This window comes from Leuresthes tenuis, unplaced genomic scaffold, assembly GCF_036924035.1.
Source record: "Leuresthes tenuis unplaced genomic scaffold, fLeuTen1.0.hap1 SCAF_15, whole genome shotgun sequence".
In the NCBI taxonomy this organism is placed as follows: domain Eukaryota; kingdom Metazoa; phylum Chordata; class Actinopteri; order Atheriniformes; family Atherinopsidae; genus Leuresthes; species Leuresthes tenuis.
The window spans coordinates 28864279-28888886 of NW_027325369.1; the positions used below are offsets into that span (position 1 = coordinate 28864279).

Sequence of the window (24608 nt, forward strand, 5' to 3'; positions counted from 1 at the left end):
TTTTTATACAAGACATGTTTCTTTAAAAGTTCACGGTGGATTCAATGACTGCAAGGTGTCCAGGTCCTGTGGCTGCAGAACAAGCCCAGATCATCAGCCCTCCACCACTGTGCTTGACAGTTGGTATGAGGTGTTTGTGCTGATATGCTGTGTTTGGTTCCCTCCACATGTGCTGCTGTGCATTATGACCAAACATCTCCACTTTGGTCTAGTCTGTCCAAAGGACATTGTTCCAGAAGTCTTGTGCTTTGTTCAGATGCAGCTTTGCAAACCTAAGCGGTGCTGCTGTAATAGGTAGGAAAATGCTATATTTAGTTGTAAACTGGCACACCCAGTGTTGTAAATAATTGAATTATTCCTACATACATTTGTGCTTGACATTCATTACACTACACATACATTGAAGTAGTATATAGTTACGCCATAGGTGGTGGTTTAATGCTGCTGTGGATTTCACAAGAAAAAATAGCTACCTGGCTCCGCGCATGCGCAGCTCAGAAATAAACGAGCACGAGCAACGCTAACTCTCCTTGTTAATTCACAGATACGGTAAAAATGAATATTTCGGTGTTCAGCATAGTTCCATAACTAAGGTGAATGCTTCCTCAATTACTCTGTAATGTTACGAAATCATTTTGAGAGCAGTCGAATGTGTTTTAAGTTTAGTTTTGAGTCAATTGTCCCGACGTGTGTCGGCGAGGTGAGTTGTTCTATCTACTTAGTTTCACTGAGTGTTGGTGGTAAGAGTATAAGCAACAGTAGCGGTCTGTAACATGAGAAATGTGTGAAACTATCGTTAAAAGTGATCTGTCAGTGGCGTAGAAGCTGTAATCCGAAACGCCAGGTTCAAACGACACTCGCGGGTTTTGGCGCGATATCGCCATTTTGTTAAGCGTCCTCCATAGGTGTGTGAAAGAGAAAGATGGCAATGATGTTAGTGTAGGAGAAGTTTAAGTAGGATTGTATGTGTATGATGGGAGTTGATTCATTCAGAAGGAAAAGCGAATATGTATTGTGTTGAGGCATATTACAAGTTAAACCCATTTATTTTATGAAATATGTTGAGTTTATATTTTGCATAGCATCAGAAATAAACGAGCATGAGCAAATCTCGTCCTCTCCTTGTTAATTCACAGATGATACACCTATACCTTGGTTACGCAGTGCTCTCTAGCCTGTGTAACCCTTGCTGCTGGTCCAGATTTCCCCTCGGTCTGGTGTCGGTAACACTGCCATGTACTTTTTAGAGAGAAGAGGCTTTCTCTGCAACCCTTCCAAACAAGCCGGACTTGTTCAGACTTTTTCGAATTGTTCAGTCGTGAACTTTAACCTTTAACATGCTAACTGAGGCCTGTAGAGTCTGAGATGTAGCTCTTGGGATGAACTTACTGGTACTCCTGGGGAGATTGACAGCTGTCCTGAATGGACCTTATAACCATTCCCAGATTGATAGTCAACAACAACTGCTTCTCAGATATCTGCTGACACACTCATAAATATATGTATGTATGTATATATATATATATAATATGTATCTATATTTTTCCAGCAATAACTTATAACTGCTGACCTCAAAAGCCTAAATTAGTTTTTTACATTTTGGGAGCTTTTACGACAGCTGCACCTGCAGTGCTGCAGTTCATAATAGTACCAGGGAAGCGTTTACCCAATACCAAGCAGGGTGTGTGAAGTACGGTTCGATTAATCAGCCTCTGTTTACTCTCAGATGTCAGAGGTGTGCATGTAAAGAGAAACAAAGGTAACCTAGATGAATGAAGAGGCTACACAGCCTTAATAAATTTGGCTTGCTGCTTCTATGATACATGATGCTGTTGTGCAAACCATAAAAAAGGTACGAATAGGAGAGTTATTCTTCAGGCCACCTAAAAATGTACTCAGATTATTTGTTAACTAGTTAAGAAGAGATGTGAGACAAAAGAGAAAAAGGTCCAAGCTTGAGTTCTACAGACAACAGCTAGATTTAAAGCTCACTGTCCAGTTGCTGCAATTTGGTTCTTTCAGCCACAAATAAATGTTGTTTTTTTTTAGTTTTGTGTACTTTTAGAATGAATACCCATTAATTTTTCAAACAAACTGAGTTGGAGTGATGGGGCTCAAGAAACTGAAGAGCCTAAGCAGAGTATCCAGTTATAGCTCTGGAGCTACAGGAGCTGCTAATGACAAATGCAGCAAACTCTTCAAAGATCCAGTTTGCCAAAATGTAAATAAATATAGGCTTTAAAAAGAAGGCTTATACTGCAGCCCACAGCCAACTCACTGCCTTTTTTAAACCCCCCACGTAGACTGAGCTTTCATTTGCTGGTATGAAGGAAATCTGGGACAAGATTTTGAGTCTGACCTCAAAGATTAGATTAAAAAGCACTTTTTACTCCCACAAAAAGTAGGACTGTTTCCTGAGCTGCGCTTGTTAAAAAAGTGAAGATGGTAACAGCTGACTCTAGAAACTGCTCACTACAAGACTCTGTTGGACAAAGTGCCGCTCTCAGCCTGTTGTGCGCTGTGAAAAACAGTGCTGTAGGTTTTTCTCTCCGAGTGGAACGTGAAGGGCATTTTGGCCCTTTCAGCTGGATTACATCATGAGAGTCCATCTGTAACAAAAAACCAGAAGGTAAAAGAGATTAATCATCTGTGCTGGTTTAAAAACAGCTTGTGCTACATTTAATGTACCTACTTATGCGTCTCAGGTGACTCAACATTAAAACCCCTCTAACATGAACTTTTTCTGCAGTGGAGGCTGTGTATCTGTGAGCCTAAGCTGCAGAATGCCATGTACCCCCTTTTGGACCAAGTGCTGGTGCTCAGTTCTGAGCTGATTCGACTTCACAAATATCTAAGAGCCACTTTGTTTTTGTGCTACCAGGGCGCCACCACAGATCTACGTCATTACGTCCTCCAATGCACGCTTGAATCTCTCGCCGTAGGATTCTGGATTTCTGTAAATGCAGGGAGACTTTTCACTTCATTTATTTACCCTGCAGTCAGTGTCTCGTGCATAAACCCTGTTTAGACCCATGTCCTTTCCAAACACTGAAAGGCATTTACGAATGTTGCAACAAACTGAGCTTACGCACAGTTTCATGAGCTTTCTGCAGCCATGATAGCTGACTGTTTTTAGGTGCAGTTGGACATTCAGCTCTGTGCAGCATTCACTTACACCAGCTGGTGATTACTCTTGTTGCTGTTCTCTCTTGAATTAAGCAGACTAGACACTCAACAGCCCACAGCCCTGTTGTAAGTTGTTCTTTTGGTTGGACCAGCAAATAGTTGGTGCCAATGTTGCTGCAGTTTTTCAGTTGATTCTGATTTTGCAGTAAAATAGAAATAAGAAATAGATGGATGTCTGTGCCACCTTTCTTCTCTGTGTAGTCCTACCCTCCAATAACCAGCTGTCACTGCTAATTTTTCCCTCCCGATGCCAGAAATAACTCTGCTGTCATGAAAAACAGAGGCGCTGAATAGCAGCGCATGCAACAGCTAATTAAAATTTCAAACATTTAGTTTTTTAATTATGTTTATAATCATGTTTTCATCCAGGTGCACCAAATCTGTCCACACAAATCTTTCCATCAGTTATCATTATAATGGTTTTGATCATATTTGGGGTACGATGTGGAACATTACCTTTTTATTATTACTCCTTTTTGATTTGCTAATGAATCCAGGTGACTGATTATTATTATTTGAGTGCTTTTACACTCCTCGACTTTGCAGGCTGTCATTTCTGCACTGATCTGCAGGTGTTAACTGCATAAATGTTTTGAATTATTATACAGTTCTTCAGACTGGCATCCTAATTAGCTAATTAGAAAAGTTATACAGCTACTTAGCTTCATATTTGATGTTCTTTTCTCACAGTATCACATTTTCTGTGCCGTTTTGTGTAGATCTTCAGAATTACAGAATGTAACATACAAAGACAATTTTAACGCTCATGGGGAACCTGACTTTAATGTCACCACTTCTAATAAATGTCTGAGTGTGGCTTGTCGGAATAGAGACGTGCTAACACACGGTTGATATGTTAGCTGAGGTAGAGCCTTTCAGGTTGTCTTCTCATATCCAGCTAAGACTACTCTGAACATGTGTGTGTGGGTTTGTTTCACTGAATACTAAGACTACTCTGGTTAACATCCAGAGGAGGTTTCAGCTCGTGTGTGTTGCTCCATTTTCCTCTCTGATGATCTCCATCTTTTGTCAAGATTTTTCAATAATGGCAGGATTCAGCCTCTAAATCATGTGAGCAATTTCCCGCTTCCATTACATTTTAAACGCAATTTCATAAAAGACGCAAGCTGCCAGATTGTAGGTGATTCATACGGAAGAAAAAAGAGCCATTAGTCTGTAATTTCACACCTTCTTGAGGCAACTTTATGCATGCTGGAGGCCCTAAATAGCAGCGATGGAAAGCTGTTGTCACAATTTCGAGCGTCAGCACCCACAAATGATGCAACACGGCACCATTGGATTGTGTGCTGCACACTCATCATGTGGCACATATCAAAGCTTGAGAAAAAGATAGATTTAATGCTGGTGAGTCCGGTTATGCCTGTGCTACACTGACTCAGTGTTGTTAAACAGAAAGGAAATTAAACTAAAGTGTGCTGGAAGACAATTGAGGCAAAAAGACCTACGTTCAGACTGGAGATGATCATACTTTGGAATTCCAAGAATAAAGGACAGAGGAGAGAAATTTGGCGAACATAGATTGGGGCCGTAACAGTTCACTGGAGTCTGCAGCAAAGCGTGTCCACACCAATGCATTGGGCTGAACTACGGAGGGATTTGTTGCTGCTGAGAGAAGAGGAAGCTATCAGAATGACTGTCCTCTCCCTCAGGGCCAGCGCTCCTTATAGTGCAGTTGGATTTTTGTCTAACAGATGGCAAACAGCTGTCCAGTCATGTTCATGTAAAGGTTATCCTTGTACAACACAGTCCCACTTATGAAACACTGCTTGTTTTTGACAAGCTCTCTTCTACACCTGATCGTCAAATGAAGAGGTAAAATTAAGTTGTCATGTTACTGTCATACTATCCTCTGTAACTCAGTGTGTACAGTATATGTCATCCATCTGGGTAAAGAAAATTGCCTCCAGCCTCCCCGCAACCCTGAATAGAATAAAGTGGGTATTAAAAAAAACTGCTTGATTACAGATTATAAGATCATGCTTATCAGGGCGTTCAGGTCAGAGGAAGGCTGCAGACATAGAAAAAGCTGCTAACTGAATAATGCTACAGAATGTTTATGGTTGCAGGAATGCTTGGCTCCACATGAAATATCATTATCGCTTTCAATTTGTTAATTAGTGTGTTTTAACCCTTTACAGGGTCACTCATTGAAATACCTGAAAATGTTAAATTTCAGTGTTTATAGGAATATACAAGAAAAACAAAGTGACAGAAATAGAACATTTTTACTGAAACAGGCACTTGTCAAACATTACATCTACATCTTATACATTATAATCATTTGGCCTCCGGGTCGGGGTATTTGATGAAGCAGTTTTGCTCAACATTTAGGCAGAGGTGGATCTTGGAGACCCTGCAGACCACATGTTGCCCTTCTTGCTGCAGTACTTGCAGGTTTACCAGGTGCTGCACTCAGGTGTGGCAGCTGTGCCCCCAAACATGCTTGGGAGCATCAACAGAGGTGCTCAGGCCGTCAATAGAGCTTCTTAGGGAGCGAGACATGGCTGGGCTTTGGTTAGAGGCAGGCTATACGCTCCAAGTGCCTTGCAGTCCCACCAGGCATTTGTAGTGGTGACATTGATAGTGTATGCGAACAGTTGCATTTATCACATCTTTGACTTCATGGGGGTATGGTAGAGGTGCACCAACATGTCGCTCTTGTCAATGCTACCCATGTTGGTGTTTTATCTTCTGATCACAGCGGGACAGCTCACAGGTTCGTCAACAACAACATGAACAATACCTGAAGACAGAGGACATAGGCTTCACCCCCATGTCTGTCGCCTTCCACCTGAGGGCCAGGATCCCATCGTCACTGGTGATGTAGTGACACGTACCAAGAGGGACAGTTTTTTCTTGAGTGGAGGGTGCCACTGTTGTCAATTCTGTTGTCAATTGGCTGCCCTCGTGTAGCTGAGGTACCACACCATCTCCAAGCTGGAAAAAAAGTGCTGAGCAAAGATGGCTGTGGTGGTGGGAGAGGACATGGCACCCCACCCTGGTGGCACCCTTTTGTTCAAGTGCCAGAGGGACACCGTGGGCCTCCATCGTAGTCTTGCCCTGGTATAGGACCATGTTGGGAAGTTGTCAAAAAACCTAAAACTCCACTTGTGAGGCTTGTTTTTAACATACCGCCTCAGGTTGCCGGCTGGTGTTTTTTCGTTACTTAATGTTGTGTCGGGGCAGTCCTGGGTGAGCTCCTTTGTTGCCTGTTTTGGAAACTAAGATAAGATAAGATAAATGGATAAGCTAACAAAGGTGATGTGTGGATGATCAGTCCAAAGGGAAAATGGCAAAAAAGAAAAAGCAATCTGTGTATTCCTTGAAATATTTACTAATTTGTTTTCTTATATATTAATGGACAAATATAATCTGTTCACTGGTATGTATTCATAAATTTTAGTAGGTGAATGAAAGCTAAGCAAAGTAGTTAAGCTAACAAAGGTGTGGTGTCGAATGACAGGTCCAAAGGGGAAATGGGAAAAGAAAAAGCAATTTTTTATTTATTTATTTTCATATGATTTTATAGACCTGTGGGTTTGTGGCACCTTCGTCATTATAGGCCCTAAAGAGTGTATCTTGCTCTCAGTAAAGCAAATAAGCATATTTCAGAGAAATCAAATGAACCTAAACCAGTCTTTAGAATTACTTTTAATCAACGGCATCAAGGTATTTTGTAACTTAAGGAGAATTCTTTTGTATGCTTACATCGTTTTTAATATATTGTCTATTACTGTGTGTCTCTGAAAGGGCTTCAAACAGTCAACCAAATAATGTCCGTCAGCAGACAGCTTTCCGTCTGCTTTGCTTCTGCTGACAGGAAATCAGTTCCATAAATACGTGTTCCCTTTCAGGAAATGGACAAAGACACATTGATCTTACATTGTCATCTCGTGTTTCTCCATCTGACTGAGTATAATATGCGCTTTAAACACCTGACACTTTAAGGTGTACAAACTGCATGTGGCTTTAATCCAGATCATGACTTTATTACTCACAGATCCCACTGAAATCTACATATGCCACTTTTACACTAAATACAGATTAAACGGCTCAGATGTGAGTAGTTTTGTGCTGCGAAGGAGAAGGTCTGACCTCGGATTCTTGGTTACGGGTTTCACTTGAGATTAAATTAATACCATTATCCAATATCAGAACTGAATATGAGACATACCTCTGTGTAGTAAAAGCCTGTTTACCCTTTTCCGGTGATGGCAGCATTGCTGATAAGCACTCTCCTTAATACTTATGGTAGTTTCTTCTCAAGAGGTGATTTAACTTTAACAAAAACAACACTTGGGTTTTCAGAGTATAAGTTTTGAACTAGTCTTTACTCTCTGAAGCTTTCTTTGAAGGATGAATTAAAGTTAAAATCTGATCTCTTTTACTGTACAGGTGACCTTTTGTTTTGCTTTTACTTAAAGCAAGTTTTAAAAAGGAAACGAATTAATGCCATTTGGGTCACAGTTTAAAGTCAAATGCTAATGATAGGTGAAACTGACATGGAATCTGTGGGAAACTGCATAAAACCTTGTTTCTACATGAGGAATTTTCCCCCAGGCATGAAGAATCTTTTAGAAACTGAGCTACTCTGTTTCTGCCAGAATAATCAGGGTTTAAATGAAGCTCCAGGGAGACTAATCTGCAGTAACCTGGAGTCTGACTGTAATTCACTTACTTCTTTGTCTATGAAGACCTTTAAGCATGCCTACCGCATTGTCCTAATTGTTTTAAAGCTTAGCTCAATGAGCACACCTACTCTATACAACAGTGTCTTCTCTACAAAGACAAAAAGGTAGTTTTATACAATAGTATATCAGAACAGATTCAACCTTACCTGATCCGAAAGGTGGAACCAGCCAATCAGAGCAGACCAAACTCAACGGAAGAGTATAGAGACACCTGTAGTTCATCGACTGTAAATAAGTTATAGATGACACCACAATGACGTCTCCTCTTAGTCTGCATTAAAACCTTGAGTTCTGCATTCAGCTGTTACAATCTAAAACATTTTGGAGCCAGAAGTGGTCATATTTGGACAAGACGGAGGAAAAAATGTATTTATTTAGTATTTCAAGAGGGAAATTTTTTGAAAAGGAGTCTGTGGGAGCCAGAGATGTTTTTGAGCCAGAGCCAAGGTGCCATCAGTGGCATTTCACTCTAAGGCTTCTGAAACTGGATGACTTTGTCTATCTTTTATATACAGTGTATGCCCTTAAGGTTTTATACAAAATGTGTAAAAAAGCTAAGGCAAATGGTACTCCTCTGGCCATTTAACAGAAACTTTAAGCTGTGCTTGTAGCTTTGTGTGGGTGATGATACTTCAACAGAAATCCATAAACTCAGTGGATAAAATAAATTATTTTGAACTGGAGTGAACAAGAGACACTTTTCAGTAGCTTGGGTATTACTTATAATTCAGTTATACTACACTTTGAGCAAATAATGTACTCTTTTACCTCAGAAATTGGAGTAAGAAAAGTGTTGTTAGTTTGGCAGCTGGAGGAACATGCTAAGATATGCTTCTGATGAGTAGATGAAACACCTTTTTCCATTTTTGGTTTTGAGGTTCAATATTATATAATGTAAGCCATACAAAAGATTAAAGGGAACCGTGTAACCGTGTTTTCCACAGTAATCACTAAATAAGCAAGAGGATCACCACCGTTCCGATAGATTTTAAGTTTCTATACTTTAGTGCCACTAATGTACTGTTGAACAGGAGTGACTGTATGCCTCTTGGTGTTTCAGCAGTAGTTTTGTCCCTTTCCACTTGAGTCTAGATTAAATTTCAGGCTTGCTAAAGGCCATGAGTAAAAGGATAGGGCCCTTAAACACTGTCCATGGTTCTTATCTTTTTGCAACTGTATCCCTGAAAGGTCACCTCTGCCTCTCGTTCACTAACTTTTCTCTGCCATAGCACCACAATACCCCCCTCAAATGGTGCATGCTTTACAGGGAACCTTTATGAGATTGGGAAGTATACTGAACTTTTAAACTGCACCAATCTAGCCTTAGTTCAATTTCTGCAGTTTCTCCACTTTCAAAAATGCTTACCAACCACACATGTCCCCTTTCAGAGAAAAAGAAGATCTAAAGAACATTGGAAAAAGGCAGCGTCTTTGAGTTTGCGGGGCTTTTTAGGTGGTGTTTCTAGATGCTGTCCATTAAAATGAGTCCTTGAGAGAAACTGTCTGTCATCGCTGACAGCTCTCGCCATGAAGCCTTGTGGGGATTAGCTTCGGAGTGCTGAGAGGATCAGAGCGCTATGCATCAAGTCTGCAGGAATTTGAATGAAGTAAAAACCTTTTGCCCAGAGTTTCACACAGTTTGAGCAGTGCTCATTGAATCCTAATGTGATGACTCAGAAACAAATGACAGCAGAGGGAAAAGGTCAGGAAATGATTGAGCCTAGCCTTGCAGTGTAAATATTTTTCGTCCATTTAAAGTTGAAATAAAATTCTAATACATAGTCCAAAGGAAACTGAAATGAGTAGAAAGAGAGCTTCATGTTCTCTTCTTCAAACACAAGCTTTTGGGCAAACATGATTACACCAGACTAACAAGCTTATTGATATGGAAGCTAACTAGCCTCTGTTTTTCTTACTTGGTCAGGACAGCTCAGCTTGGAGCTTGGACCAATCTCATATCTGTAAGTTCTGAAAGAAGGAATGAGCCATTTAAGATAAATTTACCTAATGTCTAAGATTAAGTAAAGAAAAAGTCACCTGGACTATTCAAAATAGCTTTATAGTGCCATGAAAACCCTAAGTGCTTCGAGATCTGTAAATATCTGGGTGTAGCAGGACAGGAAAATCTAATATGAAGAAACTGTATTTCATACTTTGACATTTGTTCATGAAAAATTGTATCCTGAAATGGTAGAGGTCACATGCTACTAGACTGTGGACCATAGTCACATTTAAATCTATGAATTTCCTTTGAACACATCATAATATGATTTGGAAAATTAAACCCATTTGACCAGTGGCAGGCCTGAGCAGGCTACTTATCAAGTCATATTACGGCGTAGTGTCACTATAGTAATTCAGGATGAGACATTCCTGTGGGTTTCTCTGAGCAGAATGGAATACATCATAACAGATTTGAGTGTGTTGCAGACAGGTGCGTCACTTTCATTGAGATAAAAATGGAGGAAACATGCCTTTCTTTCGAATTTGTGGCAGCTGTAGCTTCGAAGATATAGTAGCCATTCTTCATTTTAGGGTTAAGGAATTGATTCCCAACTTCCCCAGTTCACACAGCAACATTTTCCTTTCCTTAATCCCAAGTGCTCGATAAATGAAATGTAAAGTTGCAAACTTTGTATAGTTGCAACATAGCAGCCAAAATATCTCAGATGGCAAAACATGTAAAAAATGAGCAGTCAACTGGCTCCGTAGGCACTTTCGTAGATATCAGTGAAATGAATATCTCAGTGTATCTCACTCCATTTGCCACTTTAATATGGAGCTCTGCCAGCTTGATTGACACTTTTCTGAACTAAAAATAGAACATGGTTGCAGGTGGTGGAAGACAGAGGATATTTGCCAATGGCTGAAAACATTTTAACATTATGATCTTGCGGTTAAGGAAATACAAAATTGTGATGGTTTTATGCTGATTTAATGACAACGATAGCAGTCGCAGTCATTTAAAGTGAATATTTAACACTTTCTCAATGTTGCTGTTTCTGTCTTATCTATATTTGTGGTGTCTCATCATAAGAAGTTAATTAGTTTTTAATTGTGTGAGAAAATAGATGTTTGAATAACAGCAAGACAAAAGTGTGAGTTTGTGTAAGTCTCTTGCTCAGTGCCTGAGAGTTGACAGCCGTGGAGGCATGTGTACATAAAAACAGACAGTTCAGTGCAGATAAAATACATTTTACATATTAAGCCTTTATGGTTGGGCCAGATGAAACTAGACCCAAACACCAGGACATGCATCTTTTTAGTGTAAGTTTTTGTTGGTGTTGTTCATATCAGATAAATGGCCAGATAAATGCTCATTTATCATTTTAACTATGACTAAAGGTAAATAAGAAACTAATTTTCCAGAGATAGTCTTTAAAATATGAAAACAAATAATATATAACTCACTGTTACTAAAACTGGCAACCCGAGTGCATTGATCTCATATATGGTGGAAGACTTTTCACTTCCAAAACTGGAAGTTGAATTACTCTTACAAAAAACAACTGGAATAAAGATGATAATGTGTACTTTGCTGTTTATTTAGCTTAAAATTTAAGTGTCAGAAAATCTGAGAAAAATTAGGTGTTTTATTTGGGTTAAAAAAAAAGGCGACCAAGTAAAAACAGTAAGAAGTGACAGCTGTAATGCCTTTGGTTTATATAGACCAGATAATCCATCTTTTCATTAAATAATCCCAAATTAGAGCATTCGTATGTATTGCCTGATGTTATAATGAGTTATTGCAAAGCAGAGTTTGAACATAAAGGGGTCCACGATCAAAAATCCTTCTTGTGCAGCTCATACATTTATATTAATAAATGATGACATGAACATGTGGTTAACATCAAGAACAATAGTAGCTGCCCCTCCCCATTGTTCCAGAGAAAACCATGCAGACAAAATAAAAAAAAGGGGGGGGTGATTGAAATTGATTTTTAGATTTTAAGTGTATTAGGAATTAATGATACAAATGTCTGGGGGAATTAAAAGTTTTCTGGGTGAAGCCAAGGGTGACGGTTCAGTCGGAGGAGTCAGCCAGGTGTGAGAGCTGTTAAGACGTTTATGGAGGCGTGCTGAGTCCAACACCTGCAACTCTTTTTCTACACTGCATAAACGGAGCAAGTCAAACAAAAGGATGAATGCAATGCACACACAGGGATGCAGAAAGAGTAGAGACAGGCCATTAAGAGTTCTATTAAATTCACAGCTGTCATTGGTATGATGGCATAATATCTCCAGAAAGAACAGTTGTTTACCCCATAAATGTAGTCACTAAAATAACCTCCAAGTACTTTTTATTCGTGAGCTTTATTAAAAAATGTCATTGCCAACTATGTACATGTAAGAGTTCTAATGTTGAAAATGAATGTGAATTATCCTCAAAGTTAATTAAACCAGCTCATTTTTACCTAAATGTACATGATGACATTTTGCAGCAACATGCAACTAAAAAAGTAGAACATTCATGAAATTTAAAACTTTAAAAATTTTTCTTTCCCTCCTTTTTCCAGGTCCCCTTTCTATGAGGTAACATGGACAAAGTGGTCATCTGTCTCCTGCTTCTGGGAACCGCAGTAACGATGGTCCATGCATGTCCCAAATACTGTGTCTGCCAGAACCTGTCAGAGTCTCTGGGGACTCTGTGCCCCTCCAAAGGCCTGCTCTTTGTGCCGCCGGACATCGATCGGCGAACCGTGGAGCTCCGGCTGGGTGGCAACTTCATCCTCAAGATCACCACTCAGGACTTTGCCAACATGACAGGTCTGGTGGATCTCACTTTGTCCCGCAACACTATCAGCTCCATCCAGCCTTTCTCGTTCATCGACCTAGAGACCTTGAGATCTCTGCACTTGGACACTAACCGGTTGATCGAACTGGGACCGGATGACCTCAGAGGACTAATAAACCTGCAGCACCTGATCCTCAACAACAATCAGCTGAGTCAAATCTCAAACACAGCCTTTGACGACTTGTTACTGACACTGGAGGACTTAGATTTGTCATATAACAACTTGCGCAGTGTGCCTTGGGAAGCCATCCGCAAGATGGTCAACCTCCATCAATTGAGTCTGGACCATAACCTCATCTTCTTCATTGCTGAAGGGACTTTTACTGACCTCGATAAACTGGCTCGCTTGGACTTGACCTCCAACCGCCTCCAAAAGCTCCCTCCGGACCCCATCTTTGCACGCTCCCAGAGCAGCATGGTGATGAGTACTCCTTATGCACCTTCACTCTCTCTTAGCTTTGGTGGAAACCCATTGCACTGCAACTGTGAGGTGCTTTGGCTACGAAGGCTGGAACGTGATGATGATATGGAAACCTGCGCTTCTCCTGCTAGTCTAAAGGGTCGCTACTTTTGGTCTGTGCGTGAAGAAGAGTTTGTCTGTGAGCCCCCTTTGATCACGCAACATACACACAAGTTGCTGGTGCTGGAGGGTCAAATGGCTAGCTTGCGCTGTAAAGCTGTCGGAGATCCAATGCCAACTGTACACTGGGTTGCTCCTGATGACCGTTTGATCAGCAACTCCTCCCGAGCTACTGTTTATGAAAATGGCACACTGGACATAGCAGTCACCACATCCAAGGACTATGGCGTCTTTACCTGCATAGCTGCTAATGCTGCAGGGGAATCTACAGCCTCCATTGAGCTGTCAATCATTCAACTCCCTCATCTGACTAATAGTACAAATCGTACTACACAGTCCAAGTCAGGACTTTCAGATATTACAAGCTCTACTAAGATCAGTAAAGGGGAGCCTAAACCTCTTCCAGAGAAGGTGGTATCTGTATCAGAAGTGACTGCAGTCTCTGCTCTGGTTAAGTGGACCGTTAGCAAATCAACTCCAAAGGTCAAAATGTATCAGCTTCAGTACAACTGTTCTGATGATGAAGTCCTCATTTACAGGTAAGAATGATTAATGGATCTCAATTACATCCAATTGTGAGCCAAGACCTTTCTGGTCAAAGTGGTCAACTTAGCTAGAGGTATAAGCTTTCGCCTAAGAATACTTGCGGCTCAGTTTTCTCAGTCGGTTTCTAATTGTTTGTGGGTTGAATGCTTGATACAGTATAAACCTCTCTGAAGTGTTATTTGAAGATCAATGTCGAGCTTTTCTAATCCTTCTTGAGGTTTTTTTTTTTCTTTTCCACTTAAACTGAAAATTGGTGGAGATGCCACTTTCACATTCTATGTTATAAAAGAGAAATCCTAGCCCTGAACCATTAATTAGAAATCCAAGAAGAAAAAAGGATTATAGACCTCATTTTAATGTATCCTCTTAAGCTGCTAAAGTCCATAGAAGTGCAAGCTTGGCGACTGCAGCTGGAGATCTTTGGGCTCTGTGAAATCAATTTCTTATTTCAAGTGAGACAGTGAATGCAGCAACATTCAGCCAAGATAATTGGTTGGAAACATAGAAAGCAGCTTTGACATTTAACACAAAATCAGTTGGGGTGCATTAAAAGACGTGAACAGTCAGATTAATTTCTTAGTCCCGAGTCCTGAATGTGAATATCGAAACAGTACACTTATTAGTTTTTTGTGTATAATTCTGTATTTTTGCAGGTTCAGTATTTCCTTAAGTAATATTTGAATACATACTTTGAGAGAATGACCATCTTGTAGTGTACTAAAGATGTTATATGAACTACAGCATCCCACTTGTAATTTCATCAGTTTTGTTGTGCTTTCACTGATAATTGATGGTGCATTTCTTCAGCAAAGCCTTATTTGATCATCTATGTTGCACAATTGTCGTGCCCTGTTACCTTTGCTCTGCAAAAGCTGTTTATATGAGAAGTAATGACAGAATCTGGGAAGGTAACTGCTGCTTATGAGCTGGGAATCTGAGATTATAACCAAACACAGTAATGAAGAAAGATATTACTATGTCAAACACTGTTGATTCAGCTCTCATCCCTGCAAACTCAATAATAAGCTATTCATCTGATTTCCTTGTGTGCACACTGTGCCAGTTTTCCATGCCAAAGTGGAGAGGACAATGAGTTTTCAGAACCTTTTTTTCTGCCTGGACTCAGAAACATTGGATGAGTCATCCCTGTCTCCATTTGTTAGAAATAAGACTCAAAGCAGGAAAATTGTTTTCCTGGAAAGTGATTACAGTGTTTTAATGATGTTCCTATTGTTGCTGCCAGTCAATATTCATTACTGATGATAGCTACCACATTTATTTGTTTTGAATGTTAGGTTGACTCGTGTCTGAAAGCTTTTCGTTGAATTTCAAATGTGTAACATTTATGGTGATTTGTTGGTAGAAATTTAACATGACATAGTTAATTATAATTTCAGTGAGCAAGAATCACAAGTGAAATTTTCTTTTTTCTGTAGCTTATATAAAAAATGCCACAATTTACACTCCTTGCAAGCCCAGAAGGTCCTAACTAAACACTGGCACCAGGCCTCTCACATTTTATATCACTTTCAGTGTGAGATCTTCGTTGTTTGGGAGACATCACAGTGAATTTTTAATTTGTAACATACAAACCCAATTCCTTCTCGCAGGTAAGGCTGCAACCCCCTTTTATTTGGGGGATTAAGGGAGTAGCGGTGATTGAAATGGCACCCAGATGCATGGGTTGAAAGACTTAGTTACCACCACTCTTTTATACAAAAACAGAAAAAGGGCATCTTACCCTTGTAAATGACGGCGAGGGGGCCAAGTTTAGCTAAAGAGATTTGTTGTAAGGTTACATGCATGCCTCTTCCGTTCAAAGCAAACCTGATGCAGTGCTCACATTGCATAGGGCTTGTCTTTACTTTCAAGACACATGAACAGTTACATTGAACTTAAAGTTAATAACTCACAACAAAGCCCGGAGGTTTATTTCTTCAACTAATTTTTATTTTATATTCACACTTTCTTCAGAAGCTGAGGATTACAGTAAATGTTTTGAAGGCTATTAAGAGTTCTGGTTTCTAGAGAACCCCCAGGCTTTAGGTGGCTGTTTTTCAAACAACCCAGAGATTTAACAACTCTTTTTAAAGGGCACATTAGATCGGAAAGATAGATAGAAAAAAATGAATGCTTTACTTATCCCTGAGGGGAAATTGTAGTCTGGGTTAATATAGCAGTTCTGATGGTAATTTTCTGTGTTAAACCTATTTTTCATGCTCGGCAGGTGGCTATTGACTCAAAAGTATTTTGTGCCAACTTTCAAATTGTCCTTATGTACAGATTGTGAAGCCTGTAAATGATTTTACATCTTTATTACTACACATGGTATTCAATTCATATGCAACAGAAAATGGTCATGCCACGAGGTAAACTGAGATAACACATGATTGCACTGCTTGCACACCGTGTGCCACTGCCTGCACTCAAGTAGAGGCTTGATAAAAAAAATCTATCAGAGTCACATGGGGCTGCATAGCGTTTGCAAGAGCTCTCTCGGACATGTGAGGAAGCACAGCTTCTTCCTGGTTATGGAAAAAGGCAATTAAGGATGAATAATGAACCACAACCCCACTTGTGTCTGGGCTCTGTAGAGGAGGCGTTTCAGATGGATCAAAGCTTTGGATGCGTGCAGTGCAGGAGAACCTGAAGCCAAAAGTGGATAAATGGCCGAGGAATCTATTTATAGATTACCATACTAGAATGGCCCAGTCTTTAAGGGCTTGTTTCTAATTCAGTAAACATAGATTGTTCTTGGCGTAGGATGTTAATGCAAGTCATTTTTCCAGCAAATACATTTATGTATTATGTGTGATATACATCTCAAAATGAGCTTGTATGTGCCAAGCTCTCTGGGCCTCCATTAATCATATTATTGAAGGCAAGAATCCAAGTTTTATGTTATTCATTAACTGCCTGCCTATGGTCACAGACCACCGAATATGTTCCCTACAGTTTCCCTCCTTTCTCCTGTAATGCATATTTTAGATGTACCGCCATAGAGAGCTGAGGCTGAATCGGAGGATGTAGCTACTCTTCAAGTATTATATATAGGAGTGGCTCTGCAGTGTGTTTTTAAATGCGTTACATAACGAGTGAATTCTTCATGCTTAGGCTGGGTTTTCCAGTGGATTTAATTGTATCTTTCAAGAGGCACATGTTAAACACTTGAACTGATTCTGTAGCTTTTAGTTTTCTTTTTCAACCTCTCTGTTTGCTGAATAGTCACTGACACATCCTGTGTATGTAGCTAAGGAGTCATTTTCTTCCTGAATTGAAATGTATGGACATTTTCTATGGCATTCTAATTTTAATTAGTTGAGTTCCTCTGCAATAATGAACCCCGCTGCTCCTGCAGATAAACCCCCGGGGGAACAAGACCACGGCTTTTGCATCTCTAATGTATAATGTTTCACTGAGGAAACGACCAGAGTTTCACTCTGTGTTGAACAAACCTTTTTGAATTCTCCCGTTGTCAAACACTGTTGCTTTGTAAAAGCCACTGAAGTCTTTCAGATAAACACAAGGTGTCCTGTTGTGCCAGTGGCATATTACACCAGTCAAACACTGACAAATGCGGCTTTATTTGTATGCAACAAAGTCCACATTAGGAAGAGTGTGGTAACATAAGTTGTCAGACTTTTGTCCCTATCTGACTTACAATCAGTGTTGTCATAGATTCATAGGTTAAAATACATTTGATCCACTGGACATGACATATTGAAATCCCCACAGAAAAAGCTATATGCATGTAGATAAGCAATACTGCGATTTAAATGCACTGCCTGCCCCCCCAAAAAAGATACCACATATCGTAAACAAATCAAATAAGTAATAGCTTCCCAGTTGATAATTATTGCAGTGGGCAGCTCGTCATTCTTTAAACTACCATGTCAGAAGACACATCCTGCAGTCATGAAAAAGATGTTTAAGGAGAGTCACATTATTGGTCTGCATCAAGCTGACAAAACAAGTAAGGAGATGGCTGAAATTACTAAAACTGGGAAAAGAAAAGAAAACCCCAGTGCACAATTAAAATGGGGGTAAACCACCATCTTCCAGGGATAAAATCTTGAATCAGATCAGAGATCACTTTAAAGTTTGGTGATATCAAATAGAAGAAAACAGTCATGGAAACTGACAGTGAAAGTAGACCCATTTCCACACTGTGTAAAGAGAAGTCAAGGTATTTGAACTAAACAGCTCTGTAGCCTTAAGAAAATGACTCCTCAATGAGTCTAATGAAAAAAAGCTTTAATTTGCTGGTTAACATAAAGATTGAACTCTGAAGGAATAAAAAAGAAAGACGAGAGGGCCCAACACAGGGCCACACAGAGACAAACAACCATACACACTCACATACAAAACCCACGCATAGACGGGGGTAAACATGCAAACTTCCCACAGAAAGGCCCCAGCTGGGATTCAAACCAACACACCACCATGCAGCCCTCAACACAAGATCCTGGCAAAAATCAATGCAACTCTGGATGAAAATAAATGCTGTGACATGACATGAGCTTGTTTAAATGATACCACAGTGAAAGCATGCCATGATAAAAACTAAAGGTGCTCCAATTAACTATTAGAGGGACTTTTATTGATCAAGTCGTTTATGTTTCTCATTACTCAAAACAGCTCATGCAGACCAATCTCAATCTCTGAGGTTTTCTCATAGGACCATACATGTAGTTGCCATTGATAGTGCTGAACTGTCCAATGAATATGTTTTAATTCAAGTGAAGGAAGGTGCTGAATGAAAGGTAGTTTCTATTCCTAACATGAATGTAAATTGGGATACCTACTTGTGCTTTAGGATATCTATTATCCTAGCAAATCTGACTTCTCTGTGATCAACTCATCAGTATATTCAATTATACTTAATAGGGAGCTCACTTTACATGGCAACAAAGGCAGCCGCATCAGCTTCATTCATTCAGAACAAGCACATTTACAAATCTACCTTTAGACAGACTTCAGAGGTTTTAGATAAATGAAATGCTGCATATGTGACCAGTCAAGCATCCCACTGAACTATAAATCAAAACAAACTGCATAAACTGAGCACCTGCATGTTTTTAGGCTTTATTATGTGATTGTGAATCATGGAGACAATGCCAAAACATTCATCTTTTATCACAAGTAGAAGAATTACTAATTAGATGTCTCTGGAATCTTCAAAGCTAATTGATGAGTTTGGATGGATGGGAGTATTTGTTAGTTGCTGTCCTTCCTATAACGCCTCATTAGTTGGCAATATCTGTTGGAGGACAGATTTCCAATAGCATTGACTTAAGATTCCAGTTGAACCCTTTAATCAGTAATATTTAAACCTCTAGAATAATAACAGATTGAAAACCGTAATACATTTGTACAAAACATTGCACCATTCAGCTAAACAATATTCAAAAGGTGGCCATTTAGTACTTATCTCATTACGGTTTTCTTCATGCATATCTAATGGGATATACTGGGTGCAATGAAGTTATCTTTCTGAATTACTCTCTGCATATAAATAGCTACTTAGCATGCTTATTTTTGGCCAATTCTTTTGATCTGCTCCAGCTAATCAGACCAATGCAGATCCTCTTTTACCACTTTAGTTCTTTCTCTTTCTCTTGCTTTCCCGTGGCAAAAAGTCAATTATGTCTTTCTGTCTCTGTTTTCAGGATGATTCCCATGACTAACAGGGCCTTCGTAGTCACAAATCTTGTCCCAGGGATGCAGTACGACCTGTGTGTCCTGGCCATCTGGGATGACACTGCCACCACTCTCACTGCCACTAACATCGTCGGCTGTGTCCAGTTCATCACCAGGGAGGACTACCCGCAGTGCCAGTCCCTTCACAGTGGCTTCATGGGCGGCACTATGATTCTGGTCATTGGAGGCATCATTGTGGCCACGCTCTTGGTGTTCATCATCATCCTTATGGTCCGCTATAAGGTGACCAGTGGGATCCAGACAAGTAAATTACCCACTGTGAGTAACACATACTCGCAGACCAATGGGGGAGTAAACAGGTTCAATGGAGCTCCACCTCAAGTCAAGTCCACCGTAGTGGTCATGCGTGAGGAAATGGTAGAGTTCAAGTGTGGATCTCTCCAGAGTAGCCTCTCTTCATCATCTTCCTCCTCTAACTCATTAGATAGCCAAACAGTGAGAGGGGTTGGTGACCGCTACAGTGTTCAGGACAGCGAATGCAGCACCCTGCCCAGCAGCAAGTTCAGGAGGCATGGGCACAGTGCCAAAGCACGGCAAAACCTGGACCACCTTTTAGGGGCCTTCACCTCACTGGAGCTGCGAGGGGCATCGAAGGACCCAGGGGCGTCCGGGCCCTCCACTGCTCCCAATGTCATGACAACAGTGGCTGTAGTGCCACCATCCGATAAAGAGCCCCTGCTTGGAAGGGCCGAGTCGACGACCATGCTGGGGCGTCTTCTAGGATTTCCCCAGGAGGGAAAACCCAAGAGGAGCCACTCGTTTGATATGGGTCATGTAGGGGTGGCGCAGTGTCGCAGCAGCCAGCCGCGTAGGATCAGCAACATCTGGACTAAGCGCAGTCTGTCTGTTAACGGCATGCTGCTGCAGTTAGATGACAGTGAGGACGAGAAGCCTTCCTTTGAGAGCTCAGAGTGGGTGATGGAGAGCACAGTTTGAGGACATCTGCTGTCGATGGCCAAACATTGAGTCTATATCAGAAACTAAAAAAATCATGAGCATAGAAGAGGGGATTGTTTGATTGTTGGAAGCTGTTTTGGGTACTGCATGAAGTTCAACCATGTGAATACTGTTGAAAAAATGTAAGAAAAGACACTGAAATTAAGATAACTGGCCATGATCAGAACTCTCTCAAAGTGTTAACTCTATTTGAATAATGTTCTATTTTCAAATAGAAACAGCCCATATGGAATAACTCCCAATCCACAGTCAAAAAGAAAGATAAGAAATTCAAAGTGGATTTACTGCATCTTTATCAAAGGAACTGAATACCAAGAGGATTTACTCTGACTGTGGTGAACTGGATCATAATGTTGCGGACCTTTGGTGTGATATGAGACTACTGCAACAGTTTAGATTAAACAGTCATTTTTATTTTCATCTTTGTTTTTCTATCATTTTTACTATTTATTATTTGAGGTTCTTCATCAGAAGACGGAGGCACAGCTCTGCTGTGAGGTCGTAGTTGTTTACGATCGGAAACACACTCACACAGAAGCTACCATCTCACGCAGACATTTGAGGCACTTTCAGGCAAATTGACGACTCATGCCCAAGAAGATTCATGCCCTAGATATTAGAAACACTGAACCACGGAAAGCCAGTCTTGTATTTCTACCTCAGGTTATGTATGAAATGAGGTTGTTTATAGGTGACAAACAAATGAAAACGCAACAAATCCCCGAGGTGGGTCAGAAACAGCTCCAGACAGAAAGTTTTTTGTTGCTCTCAGAGATCTAATTGGTCTCCAAGCAGTAAAGTTAAGTTTTAGTCCAGCTCAGGTTGAAAAAAATCCTGCTTCTTGAGTTTGTTGATTATCTCCCAAATGGTTAGTGCTGGTGGCAGGGGTCCCTGTAGGCTAAAAGGCCACTGGTTTAAACAGTGTTTGCCTCAGGGTATTGTTTTAGATGCTATCACTGCACATTACAGTAGCCAGACATGAATGGTGTTTGAAATCCATCAAGCCCACTTAATCATTTGCCCCAAGCAGCCAACAGCGTGATGTATCACTGGGCTGAGATTCTCTTCAGGCAACACAAACAAGAGTGCATGGTAATTGCTCATTTAGCAGGTTAAATGGAGGAATTTGTCATTTATTAGCTGGATAAAGGTCATTGTGCTGCTTATGAAAGGATGTCACACACAGGAAAAAAGGAAAAAGAATAACTTATGAAGAGCCAATAATCAGAAAAGTCTGGAAATCTGTTTCACCAGATTGCATGATACAGAACCTTTTTTTGGTTTATGTATTATTTGACTTGTTTCACCAGAGGAACAATTCATCTATCATTCTCTTTCATACAGAGCTGTACATTGCAGTAAGATACTTTGAATTAGTCACTGTTCAGATCACTGCCTACAATCAACTGCATTTTAATGCCTTTCTTGATATTCTATGGGACTGCCTCAAACGTGGGGTGGTCATCATTTTTTTTATTATTATTATTATTGTTTTAATCCTACAGTAGGTGTACTGTTCTGTATAATGGCATATTTTTTTGTACAATAACTGGGTGAGAATGTAAAGGGGAGGGGGGGAAATTGTGCAGTAGTACTTTTATTTTCATGTGAAGAAAACAGTGAGAAGGTGCTTTACTGTGGTGTACCAACATGGTGGTTGCTAGTTGGCTTACTGAAATGGGATTTTACATGGTAGTGCAAGTGGGTAGAGAAGGACTTGCAGTTCTCAAAGGGCTGAGTCACTCACGTGTCGAAACACATATTTTCTCATGAACCTCTGGTGATGCAGTGTGGCCTTTATTTGCCGGTGAATCTGGCGCCCGATACATTCATGTCACAGAGCTGTAACCGTAGCTCCACTGTGCCATTTAACTGGACCATCGTACTCGTCGCAGCATTCATGCATGGAAGCAGCTCCAAGTTATCAAACGAAGTATATTTGATCGTCATACATGTTATGTGATTATATCAGTGCACGCTGCACATATGTCGGATGACTAAAAGTTGACACATCGTCTGAAGGGGCTGATTTTCAGTGACAATGTCTGACATATTCAACCGTCTGATGGAAAAAAAGAACCCAGAAAAAATATGTAAATGAGAGCAGCTTTATTAAAGTTTCTGCTGTTTTAATGCACACTTACACTTTGATGTTTTTATAAAAAGATGGAACTGTGGAGCATGTACACAGCACCCAGGCCCGTTTTAGTCAAACTAAGCGTATACATGCAGGGGCGATTTGATCCCCAACAACATTATCTATGAAACTCTATTTTCAGAAGCCTGATTTCATACGATTTCAGTCGAACAAACGTGTTTACGCACATTTAAAAGTTTTTTTTTCTAGTGTCAAATATACAAATATATTTCTAGTGACAAATATATGCATTCAGACACATAAATTGGGTTTCCACCAAACTTGCACAAGCCTAAATAAATAATTTGTTAGAATATTGCCTGTGACCTCTTCATAGTATAACAACATCAAAGAGTCGAAAGACATTTTTTGCCATGAAATTTCAATCGTTGATTGAGAAATTAATTATTTTCTTATGTACTATCTCATCTTGCACACAGCCTGGTGTGTGACACCTCCCACACCAACACCAGTCAACACAGTAATCACTTGTCATGCAAGTCATGCTAACAGCAGCATGCTTATTGCACAAAGAATCTTTTGTGGTACAGCTTGAAAGACTGTCTGATATTTTTCCAAATTAATCTATCCGCCATAACTTCTCTTGAGACCAATGATTAACCCTGGATTTATCTAGATATGACTGCATTATATTTGGGCCTGCAGCATCATTTTCTGGGTTGATTTTGGCCTCAAGTTGCTGTTTATTATTTCATTAGAAGCCACCCTCTGCTCTGTTTTGGACAGAAGCAGCATCGACCTGCGCAGAACAGGTGAGCTGAACAGGAACTCAGAAACATGTCATACATGCATAAGGAATCCAGTCAAATTAAAACATGCGCCATGATGCCATGCGTCATCAAATCAATAAGTGTCCAGGTACTTTGATTGATTGATTTGTAGTAGGACGTGTTTTCAGCTCTGCAGTTTCTCATCCAAGACCAGCCCAATTCTTACTGACGTGAAGGAAATTTGACAAATTGTACAGTTCAGTTCTTAATATCCTGCAGTTTTATTAGTTGGCCTTATTCAAGTTTAAATTAAGTTTAAATTACTGATTCACTCAAGTCTAAACAGTATGTCGGTTTTCTCTACACATTAGCAAGAAGGCCCCCTGAGCCAGAGAGCTATTGATTTAACAGCTTTAACCTGTTATTTAGCTTTTATTTAATATTTCAAAGAGCAATGGCATTAGATCTATAATGTAAACATAAGATTTCTTGTAGAATCCACCTGCACACCTTGTTTGTGTGTTTTTTTTTTGTTCTACTTGGTGTCCAATAACATATATTCCCATATATTGTTCAAACTGGGGTCCCATCGGTCCTCTCAGCGGTCTGAGCCCTCGTGATTGACTTAAGGTTCATCAGTTTTAACAGGGGACACGATTATTTGCAGCTCAAAGGCATTAAAAAAGACATTTTATCACACGATTAACTCATGTTTTACATTTTTAGAGATTGTGTTTTATATTTCCACTTCAGATAATATTCAAAGACTACGCTGACGGTGTTATATTCCACCTGACTCGTCTCTTTCTTTACTTATTTGCTGGTTTGTCCTCAGCATTTTGGCGGTATTCACTTAGAGCAGAACATACTGATTTTACTGAGAAATTCAGAAGCTTTTTTTTAGGAAATATGTACGTTTTGAAATCAGTTGACACGCCTCAAATAACAACAAGAACTTTGTCTTAATTTGCCATGTGATTTATGACAACGTGGCATTTTCTTCCCCAGAACTGTCCAAAAGAAATCTTTAGCAGATTTCACCTCATACACTCCTCATTTCAGTTCGATTCATGTAAAGACTTTGGCGTTATCCTGCAGAAAATTCTCTTTCTACGTTTTTTTTTCTAGTTTTAACAATGAATTAAGAGAAGAACGTAAAATACAGATAAATGCAAATAAAATCCAAGCCACCTGCATTTCCAAAGTCCACCAGAGGTCCATGGGAAAGTGTTTCAGTCATTTG

General features: G+C 40.0%; 1 protein-coding gene across 1 annotated transcript in view; it reads left to right on the top strand.

Annotated features, from left to right (window-relative positions):
• The window catches only part of LOC140270762 (leucine-rich repeat and fibronectin type-III domain-containing protein 2), a 146057-nt gene extending 122214 nt beyond the window's left edge, over positions 1–23843 (top strand). Inside the window, exons 5-6 of the mRNA XM_072365963.1 lie at positions 12416–13812; positions 19489–23843. Coding sequence (XP_072222064.1) covers positions 12437–13812; positions 19489–20476 — 2364 coding nt within the window. The 5' untranslated portion in view covers positions 12416–12436 and the 3' untranslated portion in view covers positions 20477–23843. The remainder of the gene's footprint in view (positions 1–12415; positions 13813–19488) is intronic.
• The last annotated feature ends 765 nt before the right edge of the window (positions 23844–24608 follow it).